This window comes from Bombus flavifrons, chromosome 5, assembly GCF_040668555.2.
Source record: "Bombus flavifrons isolate JBK064 chromosome 5, iyBomFlav1_principal, whole genome shotgun sequence".
In the NCBI taxonomy this organism is placed as follows: domain Eukaryota; kingdom Metazoa; phylum Arthropoda; class Insecta; order Hymenoptera; family Apidae; genus Bombus; species Bombus flavifrons.
The window spans coordinates 6,412,357-6,431,817 of record NC_138446.1 but is presented as its reverse complement, the minus strand read 5'-3'; the positions used below and the strand labels follow the sequence as shown (position 1 = coordinate 6,431,817).

Genomic DNA, 19,461 nt, shown 5'->3' with positions numbered 1-19,461 from the left:
AGTTTCAAGCGAGTTTCGAGTCGTTGAAAATAGAAGGGTGGAAAAGCGGCGGTACGAAAGAGAAAGAGAGAAAAATCGGCAAAGCATAGTCGAAACTCGAGCGAACCGTAAACAATGCTACTGCCAGATAACGTTGGCCTTTATTGCACGCGTTGCCGACCCAACGACGCGAATCTGCAGTTTAGCATTATCGTTTCTGATGGAACTCACGACGAGAGGTAACGATCACGTTTGCCACTCGGTTTCCACCGACTTCCCGACCCTACGATCCTCGGTTCATTCCCAACGATACGGTCCATGGTGTAACAGATGTAAATTTGGGGAAAATGGAAATTCTATTAGGGTGGGTGAATTGGTTAGCCTCGACGCGACAGCTTGAAATTAATTGTGAAGCATTCGCTGTGAGGGGAAGGAGATGTTGAATAAAATTGTCACGATTTAAAAAGAAAGTGTTAATAATTATATTCTTCTTTATTAGATTTTTTGTGCAATATTTTTTGGAAGATGTTCCGTGTTTTTTTTCTAAATAAGATGCTCAATTTTTTATGTTTTTTTTTTCACTTTTTACGTATATTATTTTCTTTTGACTATCTAACGCACACCACGCCAGTTGTAGGTTAACTTCATTTTAACTACTTTATATTCATTTATTTTTATCTTAGATGTATTTCATAAATATTTAGTGTGTTATAGAGTATCTTGTTGCAAGCCTGAGTTTCATTAATTTTGTCCACAAAAAGAAAAAAGAAAGATATAAAATACGAAATCCGTAGGAAACAACGACTTTTAGTTCATCTATTTAATCGGCAGTTTAAAGACTCGGTGATCTCAATAGACCATATAGTTACGTGTATATGAGATTCCAGATGATGATGTAATGATCTTAATGGTGAAAGACGTACGAATAGTTCCACAAGCACGTCATCACAATTTCGAAGCGGTGAACGCAATCTTCCGACAAGCGATCTGTTTTCACCGGATCTGCGTCAATAGAGAATCGCTTCATGAACATACAAGGTGGTTGATTTGTGCGTTTAAAACTACTGAATTGCGTCTATGCAATGAGAAAAATCCCTTTGAAACTACTAAAGTCATGTAAATTGTGCGTAAATGAATTAAAAACGTGTAATACTATTTTATCACTCCGAGACTCAGTTTCTGACAAAGTCTCATTCCACAGGTTCGCTTTATCCTCACAAATAATTGTCTCTTGTCTCCTTGCACGCAGAGAGAGATGCTCCCTGTAAAATCCAAGATAGATGGCTGTTACAAAAAATCGTGAAAAATGTAAAGTATAAAAGTTGCTAATACCTACTCAAACATAAGAATCAATTTTACACAGGACATAAGCATCAATTTTAAACTTTGTTTTGTCCTCCATTGTTGTAGTCTGAAGTACCGTTTTTCCTCACCTATATCGTGTACTTTCCTTTATACCGTGGCTCATAAAATAAAGAACAATTCGAACAAGCACTAAACGGAAGTTCCCTTTTCCAAACAGGAAGCTTAATACGTTCCACCTTTCGAGAACCAGGGTCCACGCAAGGGACGATGAAATATTAACGGGAATTTTCGCGGTACGAAGATGCGTCGAATTATTTATAGAACTCGCGGCTGGAGAGTTTGCGTCGTCAGTAATTTTCACACCCGGTTTCTCCTGTTTTTCCTGTGTTTTCAACAACCGCGTGCTGGGCAGAAATAATTCACGACGAACCAGTATGTTCACCGTGTTAAACGGCCTCGTTTATTATGCGTCGTTTCGTCGCGCATATCGTGTCCACGACATAATTCTCCGCGACACCATCTTCACGTGCACAAGAAAAACGAAATCGGGGAGATATCGATAGAACAAATGAGTTCTTTCCCGCTTTTTTTCTTTCTTCATATTATAATACTAACTATAGTAATATCCATAAGATCCATAAGAAATTTGAAGGTACGAAAATTCAGATAATAAGCCAAACGTGCAGAAATACGTAAAATGTCCTAAATATGATGATATCATATACGTTGTATAATTTTTGGAAGGTAAAACAAACCATTATTTAGCTTCTATTTCTGTAGTTTTATTTATAAAAATATCAATTTGCATCCGCAGTATGGTAATCAACTTCGTAACAAAATTGTTTCATCAAATGTCTGACCTGTACTGTCAGTTACCACTTATATGTCTGATGAATCGAGAAGAATAATCTTGTAACTAAATTGTAATTTTTGGTTTATTACTAAAATTTTTAACAAATCATTACTAAGATTCTTTCAGGTTTATGCATTAGACGTTATTTTTTCTGACAATATTTATCTAAAAAGAACATACAACTATTTCACGTAGATATATTTTTGACAGTGTCATTTGAAACGAAAAAATGGATATATGACAACGCATACGTGTTCGTATAGGCTGCTGCACTTGGCATAGAAAACTCCGATGGAATTTCGAGCAACATGACTCAAAGTTAGCTCGACTTAAGCCAGCAAGAAAGTTGTTGCGTCCGTTCTGCTACAGTTCGTGAATTATTTCGGTCGTGCCTCTTCTTGGACACGACAAATTTACATATAATTGCCAGTGAGTAAATCGTTCGTATCGTTCTAATTCCAATCTCGTTTCTTCGAGACATTGAACTCGGATCGATAAATCACCAACTGTTTCTAAAACAAGGAAAATCGTTCGACAAATGTTTTTACAAAAGTTTTTACAAAGCGTATATTATTATTGATGAAATGTTTGAAAATAAGAAATTTTTTAAACAATTTTCGCCCCTTTTTCGAAGAAATGCATTGAATATTAAAATGGTAAAGAACTGGTAAAAGATGTGCGAAAATATTGAGAGATATTAAGAAATACATAAGAAATTGCGAAAATTATTTTAAAAAAGAATATGATTTTTGTCTGTCCTTAAAAGAGAAAAAATATTAAATATCAAATTAATAATGTTGGTATTACAAATATTAAAAACTAGGAACATGTAAAAGTTTTCAAGTGTATAAAAAGACAAATAATAGTTTAAACAATAGAGTTTCTCGAAGAAAAGGTTAATGGTAGCTTGAGAACTTCCTCGAAAATTAGATTGCATTGTCAGGAACAGAGGAGATATTTTAAACGATGATGATGTCAAGTACAGCAATTTCAGTACAATACTGAGGAAAATTAAATATAAAAAAAGAGGACACGAAAGAGATGGAGAATGTTTATAAAATGAAAAATGTAATGTACTATTGTAAATGTATAATAAATATATAATGTATATCTTAAACTCATACCTTAAGCTCAAAAATTTAGAAATCATATTAGTCACTGCTTTATTGTATATTTTAACCACGATTGCTTACATAAGTCTGAATAACTTGGCGCTACACGTCCCGTAGATGGAGCTATGTATAAAAATAAAATCGAATGTACACTGATGTAAATATGACAAATTATAGGAAACATTAACTAAATGTCTATAGATAAACTGAACGTTTTGATTCTATTTTATAATTTCTCAACAAGAGAAACATATATATTTTAAAATATAAGATAAGCATGTTTAATACTCGTATTGTACATTTATGTCTACGAAGATATATGTCTTTGATTTCTTCTTCATTTATGTGAAAGAATCACTCGTACGATTAACACCGACTGATGAAGTTAAAAAACATAACAAAAACTATCGTTCGATGCATGCAATATATTACGATTCTTAAAATGTTCATATTGATCATATCTTCTTTGGTCACGAAAATTAATACATAACGAAATACTTTTGATTACATTTTTCTGGAATAAAAGTACACTACTATTTTGAACGATGAAACTTTACGACATATTAGATCATTGGATATTTATCATACTAATCACCTATCAGTAAATTTGCTTTAAGGAAACATGTCCATATCTTAAATCAACATAAACATGAATATACCGATATTTAATTTAAAATAAATCAACAAAACCGCGAATTTCTCGATATTTTCGCAAATTTCCCAAATGGCGTTCAAACAATACAATTGACCAAATATACACGAGCCTCTAAAAAATAGCAAGCTTATAAATTTCCTTCGCGTATAAATCGATCGATTTAATTTATCTCCAAAGCTCTTTAGCACGATGGAATCAATTTTATAATTATTTGGTAATAAGGCAAATTTGATAATAAAGAAAGTTAAGTTCCGTAAGTTTTTCTAAATTTAATAAATTCATTAATTAGCTTATTATCCTAACTGACCTAAAATTGTAAAATTATAAAAGAGAAGTTTATGATGTATAATTTGTAACTTATCAATTTCCTAATTTGATTTATTACTTACTTATTATACAAGAGAGAATTTTATTAGAAAATTACGAAAATTTGGAGAACATTGAGATCGTGTTTTGTAATCACAGCGTAATCACGAGCACTGTTATCCTTCGACTAAATCCCAGACAATGAGCTCAATAAACTCGATTGTCTTCGCGACAGCTCGCGACTATGAGGAATCTGGGGTAACGAGACACGCACGTCGAGAAGGTCGCGATGGTCGCGCAATCCGCCCGACGTTTCTAATCTATTTCGAGCTGCGGGAGGTTTCTAGTTTCTAACAGTCTGCTCTGAACGTGCTGGGTATGCGGAACGACAATCGCGTGTGAAAAGAATTGTCAGGTTCGTGTTTGTGCTTATCGATTGAATTGCGATCGCGAAAGAAATATTTAATCTCGTTAATTTCAATCGTCGTTACGAAGATTTGATTGCGTTTGAAAGAAATAACTGAAAATATGAATTGATAGTGATTATGGCTTGATTTGCTTGGGTTTGTAGTCATTTTTTATAAAATTGTATGGAAAATGAGTGTTATAGTAAAGTAAAGATGAAAATATGGGTGGATTTTGAAAAAGCGAGAATCCTCACGAGGTTTGGATCGATTTCAGTAGTAAAGTCAAGCATTTTTGAGCCGTTCGATTTCAGAAAATTTCAGAAAAAAGACTTCTTTAGCCTCTAACTGGAAAGTTTGATATTTTCCCCGTTGTATAGATGCGTAGTCTTTCAAATTATTCAATAATTTTATTTATTAAATATTACATATATAAAAATTAATTTCATATACTTTAAATAACGATGTATATTGATTTGATAAGCTTTCTGTAGTTGAAGACTACATTCTTAGCTTATAAAATTCTTCATCTGATTGTGCCAATGAGATAAAAATTCAATCTCCTACTAACATGCGTGATCTGTAGTTCAAGGTTACAGAATTGATAATATCGTGAAGGTAATGTTATTTATTTTTGCTGACATTATTTATGCTTGACTGAAGGTGTAACTATTCATCATTAATTGTGTATGTAAAATATATAATATTAAGGCTACTTTACTATCTAAGGATAAAATTTGCCTTCCTTTGGAGGTATGACCTTCAAAGTTACCCTTTCTTTGTTTGTACCTACAATATCATTCCCCAATAAAAAATGAGGAATCCAAAAATGAAAACTAAAACCAGAAAATCCATTAAAATATATTCTTCCGCATATCATTCGTCACAACGTTACATTTCCTCTAACCTAGTCAAATTTCCTTTCCTCATATCCGTCGACCTTCGTTCCACGTTAATTCGTTACATGTTGTTGGCGTTATTAGTTGAGTCGCCGTCGTCGACGATCCTCTTTCAAAGTTCCATTGGCACAGTTCCAAAGCATCGCGGAACTCCGCGAGGAAAATCCGACAGCGGAGAAGGCCAAAGCTGACGAAAATCTCGTTTCACACGGTGATCTGTCACTGCCGAATCGAGATGATTTCATCCTCGGCTGCGATCCACGTGCTATTCTGCATTGACGCTTTGTAGCCTTTAATTACGATCTCGACACTGCTCGGCCATCGAATTTTTTCCGATCTTGTCTCTTTTTCCCTCCATCCATGCTATTTTGTGCACCAGTTACACGCGATCTCAAACGTTCTTGCGGACTTTTTGACGAATAACCGTTGCGGTGACAAACGATCGAGGAGAATATTGACACGTGATCCTCGTTGTTTGTCGATGTTTGTACGTGGAAATTGAGGGGATCGTGTGTGGAATTTATACGAAACGTTTGATGGGATTTCGAAGAGTAAAATAGAAGTCGTGAAATTCTTTTCCGCGCGTTGTTTCGCATCGATTTCAATTTTCGGCTTTGTGGAATCGAGGATTTGGTATGCGATAGAGTTACGCTGAATTGTCAAAAGCTACATTTTGGTCGACATCCTTAATTAGGACGATGAATCGAGAGCTGTTTGACAAATAGTCGTTAAAATAAATGATCGATGGTATTGACTGACGAATCTGGACGTTAGTTAAAGAATTATTCAGTTGATGTAATTTGTAAAATTGGCAACTCTTACTTTGGGAATGCATAGTAAGATAAAAATATTAAATTTAAAATATGTAAGTTCTCCTTGGTCTGTACGATTTTTTACAGGCGACTATTAAAAATGAAACGTTTAAAAAGATATTCGACCGAGATTAGTATATTTTCGAGATGAAGATCTGCAAGAAATCTGCAGTTTAGTCACCGACGACGTTCGGTTCGGAATAAAGTTTCGCGATTTCTACGCGAAAGGATGAGATAAAAAGAGAATCACGACGCGAAGCCACTGGTCAACGATCTGAATCAACATCTGGCAATCCTCCGATTTATTTCTATCTTCAATCCTTTGTTTACCTCTGTAAATATTTTCCGCTTTATGTACATATTTGAAGCGTGATGCACGATGCATCGACAACAACGTTTATCTATACGTTGATTCTGAAACTAATGTTAAACGTTAGAATATATCGATTTTTACCACTTGAGAAATTAAGATAACAACTTTTATTGTTTTTTGCATATATTATCACTTGAATTAAATTATTCGAATAAAACTGATAGTAATACTAATGGTATTCCCATCTGTTACCTCCTATCGGTATTCATTTATTCAATACGTGTCACAAATTTCCATTAGAACCATCCTCCTCAAATGAATTAAAAATCACGAATAGGTAATCTCATCAATTGCCCTAATTACCTGTCGCAAACGATCGAAAAATCGAACGAACCAATCGTTACCTCTATAAAAACTGATTCGTTAGTGGCGAATAAATTTCCATTTATTTTTCTCTGTCGTGATTTATTATTCGCTTAAAAAATTCTTACAAACAAATTTTCATTACAAACTCGTCATAAAACTCGCTGTAAAAGTAGGAAAGCTCGTTCCTCTAATCACGTAGACATCACGAAGATATCTTCGAAAAAAGAAAAAAAAAAGAAGAAGAGATGCAAATGAAGAAAAAGAGGAGTCGTGCAGTATTTTACCGGACAAGGTAACAGCTATAGCCTAATTCGCATGAACGCGACGTGTTACCAATTTTTTCCGTGGCTCATAAAGCTGGTTATAGTCACGAACGTGACTCAGAAGGTAGTTTACGCGTGAATCCTAAACGCGCGAGCTTATTATCCCAGTGTATGTGGCACGAGTTGGAGAGTAAAAGGTGGAAATGGCAATTTTGAGGCGCACTCGCAACGATATTTCCCGAGTTAGCCAAACGTGTCTCGTGGAAAGCGCAGTAAAACGAAGAACGAACGAAATAATGAAGAAGAACGACGCAATGCCAGGAAACGAAGTCGCCCCGAGTTTCGACGATTTAATGCAGAGCCATCTCCGGCCTTTTCTTTCGCCGATAAAAACACCCGTTTCCATCTGTGAAACGCGTCAAAGCAAAATACCCAACGCTTTTTAGTTTGCTTACAATTAATGTTTTTTTTTAAATAATTTACCTTATGATATTAATTTTAATGTTGGTAACGAAATGTGTTTTTACGTGGCTCTTTAAAAGCAAAATGTTCATTTGTTCGTTTAATACGTAAATCTCTATATTTCAATACAATTCGCCACCCTAGTTTACAACTGTTCTGTGTCCATCAGTTTGTAAACTAAGAAAACTGAGTTTAAATGAAGTGTAATATGATCGTGCTGCGTTAGGACTTGAAAGGACTGAATATTTGTTTCTCTCTGAGTAGCATTTTTGTCATATTATCATAAGTGTGTCTTCTTTCTATCAATGAGACATACGTGGATTGATCAATTACACTGTTTCTAAAAGTGGAATTGGAACAGTTAAGAGCTAGGGGGGCGAATTTTCTTCAAAAGGATTTTTTTCTCTATTATCAATCACCAAAATGAATACAGATATTCGTCACAGATCGCCAAGTTCAAATATTTGTTAGAAAATACAATTTCATATTCCAAAGATATTACAACCCGCAATGCAACCTAGAATTCCTTCAAAAACAAGTAAACGAACGCTTGAAGAAGTCAAAGAAAAGAAACAAAAGTACAACAATCGGAACGAAAGGTGCGATCTAGAACTTTCGAAAGTTTAAGACTGTTGAAAGACCAACGATTCGCTTGAAAACCAGATAATGCATTAACGAAAGAAAGAATTCTGGATTAAAAGGTAGAAGGTGCACGAGATATAAAATTGATAAAATAGATAAAAGGCAAAACCGCTCGCGCGATCCCCGACCATTGTCTCTGGTCCCGCTCTGACCGGTCTGGAATTTTTTTTTCTGTTGCAGAGCCGAAGAAGGAAAAGACTGAACAGAGTGCAAATGGCGCGGTATCGCCGAGCGGTGAGCCGCAAGCGAATCAGGGCACGGCTACGACCGTGCCGATCTCGGTGGCACCCCCGAATTCGGGGAACCAGCAAAAGCCGAGTAGGCCGAACACCCTGGAAGCCAGGGTGGTAGCCAGGAGACTGATCTTGTTCGACACTGAGTGTGAGTACAGATATTCTGTATCACTGCGCAATTCCAATTTTTTCCGGTATTTTTATGCTGCATTTAGACCAAACGGATAAATAATAATATAATTTAGTAAAATAATTTAGAAAAATGAAGGAAACGAAGAACATTCGTTTGCCATTTGACGACTGCTCATCGAATGGGAAATCGGACATCCGTATGTTCTAAAAATGCACATTCGATTATTGTAAATGAATTTATGAACAAATTGCTCGATGACCGTTTACACTGAACGAATAGATGCTCTTTCTTTCGTTCTATATCTTGCTCCTTTGATGTAAACGTTCCTTTAAAATTTATTAGAAGCCACAGGCTGATCATTTAGCTACTTAACTCAGAGGCAACGCCACCATACTGAAAACACTGTGACGCTGTATGTGATGTATTATCAGTAGATTAACAGTAGAATATAAAATAGCTCCTTAAGTACTATATTACATCTTATGCGATAAATGTAATGCGCAGCGACTCACGAAAATATTTTAACTTTTATAATAGAAAAATTTTATGGATTTTTTAAATTTTATTAACACTGCAACGAGACATGACTTTCGCGATCATTAGTATCTTATTGATGATAAAACAAAAGAAAGAATCGCTAGTAATTTATTTTCCAATTTACTAATCTTGTTATTGCTCAATTGCACACGCGGTCTAACAATAAATACTTGCCATAAATTGTTTGAAAGTGTTGAGCTAATTGTCTTCAACGATCCACAAAATACATCATCGTCAATAAGCCTTCCATAAATGGGAGAGATTAGATTATAAGGAGTAGGTGTTAAATATGACGGATGAGAAGTAGAAAATTTATAGAGAGATATTGTGCAGAATTTCTAAGTTTCCAGGTCATGCGATACAATTCGCGTTTTCTTAAAAATTTCACTTATTTAGTAGAGGTATTAATACCAATTATTTGAAATTTATTTGATAGCTAAAAAGAAATTAAAATACATACGATAAGTATATATTTAATTACTTTTGAAAGCAATTATAAAAATAGAACAGAAAGTACAAGTTATTTTATTTTCATAGCGTTTATAATAAAGTAATGAAAAATTTAATATTTCCACCGAAATATTCATAAAATCGGGATTTCTGAATTTTAGCAGTATCATTAATTATTCTCTATTCATTGCTTTATCACATATGCGTGCGTCAATTTTATTACGTTCATTAATTATTTCCAACGTGTTTCGTATACAATTTTGGAACGGTACTCTTCTCATCACTTGTATATTTAGGTAGCCCAACATTTTCGTTGCATGCGCTGATTTTTCATTAATTTCTACGCGAAATAGTCGAAAGAACTTTTTTCATTACGTAATCACTAGACGATAAAAGGGAAACTGTAGAAAATCGAGCGCGTAATCACGCATGTTTCGCGAAACATAAAACAAGATGATTCTAATAATACTCTGAGTTACGACAGCTCGTTAACAGGAAGTGGCGTGTATCGCGAGACATGTTCTACAAGCTGAAAGGCTGACCTGAATAAAATCGCAAATACTAAAAGTAAAAAATAACTTCCTCATAAATGTGGAACAAAATAATTAATAGCTAGAACGCCATAGTCCATGTACCAACTAATTTACATCATTTTCCTTTGAAAGCAGAAATAAACCAGAAAAATGTTTTACGATTTTCCTACCTCACATAACATAGAAATGTTGGATTGTTTGGAGAAACTTTGTTATGGAAAATTTCAGATAAAATCGTAGTGACTAAACTCTATCAAACTTTCCGCTAGAAAACTTCTATTAGAAAATTCAAATGTATTTTATATCGCTTTTCCACTGTTCCTTTCAATTGCATACGATTCATTCATAACATTTCGAATGAAAGGATCGATGAATGAAGTGAAAGTAATACGACCAACGTCCATTACTTTCATACCGATTATCGGTTTTCAGATTATCAGGTTGATCGTGCTACGATTAAAATAATAACTACTGGGAAAAAGAAATAGGGCGGGAAGGGTTGAATGGCCGAGCAACGAATAACTCGACGTTATATGAAACGACGTCGCATCGATATTATACCCGCGGTGAAATTACGATTTTTTACTATTATCAGAAAACTTTCAGCCAATTTAATATCGTGATGCTCGTTACCCTTCTTTTTTTATGACGTGCTATTAAATTCCAACGACGATATCGATGTGACACGATCGAAAATGATTGCATCGTTCGCTTATGACGTTCGTTATTCCTTAGGCGAACATCGACGATAAAAATAATAATGAATTTTTAAACAATATTACTTTTTATTTTATATAGAATACTTCTCCGTAAGGATGTTTAATTCCGATTAAACGCGTTGAATATTAAATAGCGTCACCAGTAGAACGTATCTTGCGATAAAAGTGAAAGAAAATGAAATTTTCCTGGCCATTTAATTCTTCGTTTTAATTCCTTCCTTCGCTCTTTTTATTTCTTTCATATGTTCTTATGAGGAAATATGAAATTCAGTATTATTATATCGCAGATGGTTATAGTTTTATGAACATAATTAAATTGAAATTCTACTAAATATTATAATGATTCTACTTTGGATACCGTGTCTGATTCTGCACATTTCGTGTATTCTATGAATTTTTGCGCCTTTACATATTCTACAACTGCATCAAATTCCGCAATTTAATTATTATCGTAATGTTGAAATATTAAATATGATTCTAACTATCTTTTAGACTAGACTAGTTTTTTAGACGAGACTTTTAAACTTCTCCTTAGTAGAAAGGATATACAGAAGTATATAAAGAACGAATTTAGAATAAGAGAATTTTATATAACGTGAACGATAAGCTCAAAAGTAAACCAGACATTTAATGAAAATGCAGAACAAAGAATAACGTTAAATAAACGACAGTTCAGTTGTTACAATTTAAAACGACGTAAATATAAAATAATGAACCAGAGATAACACACGTATACGAATTTACACGAGCATGAAACAAGCAACGTAGTAAAATGTTAAAGCGAGTAGAACAGAGCGCAAGTGGAAGTAATGCGTTTATGGTCAGACGTGGTTGCGCGTCATAAGTCATGAGAAGTATATCCGCTCGTAAATTCTAATATTCTCAGCTTTAGTAAATTCTTCGAGCGAAAAATCATCCAGATTAGATAGTACAAATTTAAGAATAAGTAAATAAAGCATTTTTTAAAAATTAATCTTTGTTTTCTGTATGGATACTATCACGATTATAATAATAAAATTTGGAGGAAATTATTATATGTACAAACAAATTCTTTTCGAGTTTTGCGTATAATGGAAGTTTTTATTGTCTGAAAGAAGTCATTTCTACATCTAATATACACAAGATATGAGACGTTTATTACAAGCATACATAATTACATGCATAATAAAAAAGTAATATGCAGTATGAATAGTTGGCTTAAATATATAATTAATACTAAGGGAAACTACCATTAAATATCAAGATTTATTATCAATAAATAATTTTCTCATTCTTGTGACGATTAAGTTTGCAATAAATATCTCACAGCTTCTATGTACGTTTTTGGGTTTGTTTCAGACTTCGATAATTGTATCGTGTTCTATGTCATAAACAATATTCTGTATAACGCATACAGTATATTCGGAATAAGTTCCCACAAGTGTTCGAACACTTTTAATAAGCCTATGAAGTTGGCAATGTCTTAAAATCGAATCAACTCGCCCAAGCATACTAAGGAAATATTGTTTCATAACAAAAACACTGCAACGTACCGATAATTCGAACTGTCGCAAAAGTTCCCATTAAGTGCAAGGACAAGTGTAAAAGAGAAAGACGTCTTGATTTTTAAGTGGCCGCGGAAGTTCCCGTCAGTTCGATGGCGAATTTTCCCGAGAAGCTGGCGGCGAAACGATAAACTTTCATGTGCCGTCGGTTTTCGTCACGTAAATCGTCTTTAAAACTCTCGTTTACCTTCGAAACTTCAAAGTTCGCTTTTATCTTCGACTTCTGCCTAACCCTCTACAACTACGTCCACCACTGTCGAATTTACTTTCCGACGAAATCTTCCTCCGGTACATAGACAGATATCAAGAAACAAGATCTCTGGGAAAAGCTTCTCCGTGAATTTTAAAAGGACCGTAAGGAAAACGTTCCCATTTTTTCCTCCTCGTAATAATTTCCATTTGGGAGGTGAAACTTCTTTACTTCATACACTGATAAGAGCAAGTGTCCCGTTGAATATTTAATTCTTGGAGCACGTTTGAGAAGAAACATCGGTACTCACGTTTTATAGTTATATAGTATAATATTATTATTATTATGTGGCAACATATGAAGATCACAGAAGGAAAATCTGATAAGTACATTTTTGTTGAATTTCTGATTTGAATGTCACTTTGTGAATAGGAAGGAGAATTTTAATATGAAATAATTCTTAATGAAAATAACCTGCTTACCAAAAATATAATTATTAAGTTTGAATTTTATAAGAGCTATAAAAGGATTTTAATTATTCTTTTCTTATTTAGGATTGTTCTTAACAGCATTACATTCCATCAGTTCTCCTTTTATAATTAAATGAACAAGAGCGATACTTGTACGTTTTATTCTTAGCCTCGTAAGTAGTGTCTGATGTTTTCTACTCTTTCGCCTTGAGAGACACGAAATTTCAAGACTATCGCGACTCGAGGCTCTATCTTTAATCACCCCAGGGCTGCTTCCGCTCCCTTTTAGCTCCTCTTATCCTCGCTCTGATCCTCTTTCGTTTCGAGAAAGCGTCGTTTGTTCCCTTTCACGGAATTTCGTTCGATCAGTGGATTCTCAAAGATAGGGACGCGTTCTAGAGAAATTGCATCATTTGGAGAGCACGATCTAAACTTTGAAAAATAGCGTGACAAGACGGAAACGAGGTTAGGTGACACGGTGTACGATACGATTCTTTGTTATATTGTGACTATTTCGTGATGGTATGGGGTTACGTTTGAACGTGTTGAGGATTCTCGCTGGTAGATCGTCGCGTGAAATCAAAATATTTGTCGTGACTCGATCGTTTATTGCAATTGGTAAATAGGATAATTTGCTTTATTTTGGAGGAAAAATTGTGCTGGAAGGTGATGATATGAGCGTTAGGAAAATAAAAGACGTGTGTGATCACGAAAACATACTTATATTACGATAAATTTCAAAATGTATGTATTCGTTTTATTACGTTATATTATATATATTCATTTTATTTAAAATATCAATACTTCCTAGTATTATTAAATAGTTCGCTTTGATTAAACTAATTTTTAATAATGAAAGCTCTGTGATTAAAGTTGTAACACATGAAATGTCTATTTTTTTGAAGAATTACGCTTCATTGAATTTTGAAAAACACCCGTTTATGTACTTGCGTAGAAGATACAAATATGTAAAATGATGTACAAAGAATTAAAGCTATTTATTAAAAAGAGAAAGATTTAGATTTTAAAATATTTATACTCAAAGGTAGAAATTTAATATGTTGCAACTTAACAAGTAGCTTTTATGAATATTTATGAGTACATTATATGTTTTATACGAAATATTTTGAAATTTCGTTAACATTGTTACGAGACTATCATAATTTTTAAATGAGTGCGAGAATTAATAAGATTATGCTGGTGATGTTTCAAACGAATCTGAAAATATACGTAGGTATTATAAAATATTTAGCACGCGTATATATTTATTTGAATGGGATGCTATGATATAAAATTTTTAATGAGGCGATAATTCTTAAATAATGATTTCCTTTTAACAATTTCTTTATTATTTTCAAATCCGAGTTCCACTGCACTTAATTCGCATCGTCTATATAAATTTTCGGGGTTACGTGCACCTGAAAGAAAATACCACAAATACCAAGTCACTGAGCGAGCTACGAATTTCTCGTGCTGGTCGCAAAAATGTTAAATAACTTCTCTGGACACCTAACCGCAAGCCAGTGTCCGAAATTTCGGCGGGAACAACTTCGTGCATAGTTCCACGAGATCGCACGAATTCCTCGAATGCCCTAACCGAAAGCTGGTGGTTTGTGAACCAATTTTCTACTCGTTAATCTTGTTAAAACTGCCAAGGATATTACTTTATTTGTGATTGATATTTTAAAAATACATTCACCCGCGAAAATATTTGGACATTTATCGTAGGAAATTCTACTGACACTTGATACAAGCGACAGTCTATTTAATTGGTCATTTTACATTTTTAAAAAGCAATTTTTTAAATGAACCTCGGGAAATTTCTGACGGGATAGAGAAAAAAGGTTTTTAATGAAGTTTAAATGAAAGTTGCTCAGTGACTCACTTTATAAAATATTGAGCAACTTTTTCTGGGAAGCGACGACGTTAGAACTTGTTGATTCTGAAATACTTGGATAAACAAATTATAAACGTGTGTAGATAGAAATTAGTATGAATAGATGGCTAGATTGGCTTTTAATTAGCTACCTTTGAGGTTCGCAGAACATCGTACTTGAATTTTAGAATAAATTCGAATAAAGATATTAGAAGATGTTAATATAGTGTAAATTACACGTTCCATACGATATGAAAAATTACTATACAAAACTACACGTTTCAAGAACTTGTTTCCCTTTTCTTACTTTTATTACAAATTACAAGTTTATTTAATACATTGTATGTAAATATTGAACAATTTGAAAGATATTAATAAATTATAGACGTTTCAGTTATAAAGGTATTGTGTAATAATGTAAACTGGAAATGTACTTTATATCTACATATCTTTTTCTTGAATTAATTAACTAATTAATATACAACACATTTTTTACGGATAATCGATAAAATTGATTGTAGAACAAACAGAACCAGCAGTATTCCGATTTAACAATGAATACTAAAGTGGTCACTAAAATGCATTGGAATCTGTAATAAATTCTAAATTTGCTTGTGCTATAGAATAAATAAAGAATAGCGTCTGTTACTTCACGAACATGGATGACATACCAAATATCATTTACACCGGTGTCGCTAGAAACTTCCCTTTTAAACCCATTTCATCAGCTTCAATGCCAAAATCACCCAACGTTCGAAAATGCGACAAATCCGTTACAAAAATAAAGAAAGAGGAAAAAGTGAGGAAAGCTTCGACAGTTTTATAAGGCAGCAAAAAGAGAGGAATTTGAAATTTAACAAAAATCTCTGTTACATTGTGTCGTCTGGCGAATCCGCGCTGCGTTCATTTATTACGGTTTACGCGAGAATTTCTCGTAACAAATGAACCGTGACGCAAATGATACAGCGGGTGCTGGATAAAAAATGAGGAAACGGAGGACCGGGAGGAGTAGAAGGAAAGAAAGAGAAAAAGAGGAGAGAATATGAGCGTCGCAAGGGAATCCGTGGGAAAAAGTCGCGGAGGTGGAATTTCACAATTTGTCACGGCGACGAACGGAACCAGCAATGCATACTTACTTGCCAAGCTTCCGCCGGATCTATACTCCCCGATGAATCATATTTCCCGAAAGGATTGGCACACGTTTTCTCTCCTCCATCTCGGAGAGAAGTGGCCATGAATAACGTTGTCCACCGATCGTGACATTTTCGTTTCCATCGTTGCATTCCAACTGCGTTATGTGAATATGGTATAATAGGGGGGAAATTGTCATTTCGAATTGATCGAAACGAGAGATTGTTAGGATTGATTAGGTGCACTTGATAGATTGGTGGAGATCGTAGAGAGTTGATGAATTGCGAGAGAGTTATTGGGACGCTGTTAAGTGAGATTGAAGAACATGCGGAGTAAATTTAACAGCGATAGGATAATGATGTGTTTCCGTGGATTATTAACGTGTTGCGTTGTCTCGAAGATTGCGATAATTTTGCAGAATTAATTTTTATAGAAGATATAGAACCAAATAAAGGTCCAACACTGAGTCAACTTCGTTTAATTGCCGTTGCATCGATACGATTGAAAATGGAAAAATGTTGAGAATTGTTTATTGTCGGTTCTATTGGTATTGTTCTCTATAAGAATTTTATACGATGTCTGTTTTTAGTAAACATAATTTTAAGTAAATTTAATCATTCGTGATGCTACGAAGCTGAACTAGTATTTCCTTTCAAGGTATAGAATAATAAAAACGATCTCAAAGATTCTAATTTCACAGGATGTTCCTTGTCACTCGATCCACCCTAGAGAAGTAGGGCGTTCTATATTCGAATTCAATCGGAAGTATTGAGATTCAGTCCAATAGAATATGCGATAGAACGACTCTCCAAGTGCCTAGATACGTCCACAATTCTATTACCTTACGAATCTTTAATTTAAATCGCTTTTATACTTCGTATAATTGTATTACCACTTCTACAATTCATACATACATGTTATATTAGTTTTCTACCATGTTTTGGCGTTTACAGTTATGTAATTTAATCTTCTATAATAAAAAATTATTTGCTTATAACATAAAAAATGTATAATCGATTATAGCTTTTCATTATAATCTAGAATTTATGAACCAATGATTGCTATGAATAATTTGTTAAGTATAAGTACCAATATAATACTATAATTAAATACAGTAGTATATTGACAAATATAATAAATAAAATTACTTTATAGAGGATCAATATAATAAAATTTATTAATTATATATAAAGATAATTAGTAAAATGTAATTAGTAAATAAAGTAAACGAGGTGGGTTAACAAATTATTTGTTTTATCCGTTTTCAGTGGAGAAGGGGGTCTTAGACCAAAGCAGCGAAAACCAGCAGGTAATCGAGAGGTGTTATCCTCTCCCACCTCAGAATACGTTGATGTTGTCGGAACTTCCGGAACCGCCGATTCCTCTGAGCGAAATTGGGCCGATTCCGCCTCCTCCAATGTTCAGCTCTTCGAGTCCTACCCTCTTGTTGGCTAAGCAACGGCAAATACGGAATCCTTTGTCGTCCGACTACGAAGAAGAAGGTATGTACCAAAGGTCTACTGTTCATTATATATAACGTTTATTCTGCTATTGTTAACATAATAGATTGAATATGTTACTATATTAATAATAAATATTGTATTATATCAATGGGTTGTTATACAAATTTATAAGTCTAGTAAAATCTTTTCATTTGTTTTTTATTTTTGTGCTCTTATTAGATTTTCAGGGTTGAAAAATTTTTTGTTATATTCCAAGTTTGACTTTTTCTTAATTAAAAGGGAATTTCATTGATTATATTTATCACGTCTTGAAAATTATTCAAAAATAATTTTCAGGGTCTGTCATAATACCTACCTATAATATACTGCAACGATAGAAAAGCTGTAATTTCTAAAATTTTAAAATATGTAAACAATAACCGTTAAATAACAATATTAAAATCGATTCAACTAAATCGTACCATAAAAATACGTACTGTCGGCGCCATCAATATAGTGAGGCCGTAAAATTGGTCAGACACTAAAGTTTATTTGTTTAGAGCACCGAAACTGCAGTTTAAAACTCGAGATATCGAATCTATCTCAATGATATGTATGAATTTGGAATTGTTTCTTTTCCTGCAGTATCTTTGAAGGTATTTTGTAAAAAATATATTTCGAAGACGGCTTCTAAAAATAGATAATTCCGAGAAGCAGAAATGCTTAATTTTTATTACATTTATTACGAACAAATTTTAAACTTCGATTGGAAAAAAATTTTTGGAACCTAAAATTCGAGGTACTTCTCTAAAATCTGTATGGCCTTAAATGTAGATACACCACTAGCAGTAAATTAGCATCTATTATTTTAATATAGGATAAAACTTTACTCAAAGTCAAACTTTTCATTTTTCTCTGTTAGTATAAACAAAACAGTATCCAAAATATTTTAGTATCTCGATTTCAACACTAAAACATTCGATATGTTTTTGTATTCTTCTTAAGCATATTCCCTTTTTACACCTTAAAAACAATCTATCTAAAGATTTGTCTTTCTTTAAAATCGATAATAATAACACATGGAAAACCCAATCTTTTAATTTACTAAAAACACATCCTACGATCATTTTTCCTATCACAGAGGACGAAGAAGACTTCGACGTGGAGGAAGAAGACAACATGTACGTGCCGAGGATGTCGCAGCCGGACCCGGCCATCGACACGTCCAGGGTCGAGGAGATCCCCGCGAAGGAGCCTAAGTTTCACGCGGTGCCGCTGAAGAGTGTGCTGAAGAAGAGGGGTTCCGGAAGTGGGCCTGGCACGCCGCAGAACACGCCAACACAGGAGAACAGGCCGTTGACCCTTCGTCAGGAGCTGCATGCCTCCTTCAAGTTAGTGCAACAGCAAGCGATTTCTCTGCTGACGGGAAGCCCTTCAGACACTTTTCTTCTCGAAAGACTCGATGGTCATACAACAAAACAGAGAAAAAGATTCATTAAGCTCTTAATTTAAACTATCAGGAAAATTTCTTAGGAAGAGATATATTTCTATATAAGAAAGTTTTTAATTTCGATCGTTAAAAATGTTACATGAAAAAGAAATATTTCTCGAAAAGGAATAATTCAACAAAGTGCCCGCGAGTCTTTCTTTCGATCAAGCACAAGATTCGTCGCGAAACAAAACGAGTCTTCTTCGGGGTTCGGAAGCATCGATGATAAGATATCTTTTTTGGTTTAATTGTGATTTTATTGAAAGAATTTCTTGATCGTAGACTTTGGTATAGAGAATAAAAGATTCAACTGAAATTCAGGGCGAATTGTTTGAGTTTAATT

At 33.9% G+C, this 19,461-nt stretch overlaps 1 protein-coding gene across 7 annotated transcripts in view; it reads left to right on the top strand.

The window, feature by feature from the left end:
* LOC138179967 (phosphatase and actin regulator 2) overlaps window positions 1–19,461 on the top strand; it is a 374,817-nt gene that overhangs the window by 338,804 nt on the left and 16,552 nt on the right. For 6 of the 7 annotated variants that reach the window (XM_069113276.1, XM_069113277.1, XM_069113271.1 and 3 more), the window contains 3 exons: window positions 8,552–8,752; window positions 17,456–17,689; window positions 18,771–19,020. In XM_069113276.1, the coding sequence (XP_068969377.1) occupies window positions 8,552–8,752; window positions 17,456–17,689; window positions 18,771–19,020 (685 nt within the window). The remainder of the gene's footprint in view (window positions 1–8,551; window positions 8,753–17,455; window positions 17,690–18,770; window positions 19,021–19,461) is intronic. The other variant, XM_069113274.1, reaches the window with a different exon arrangement.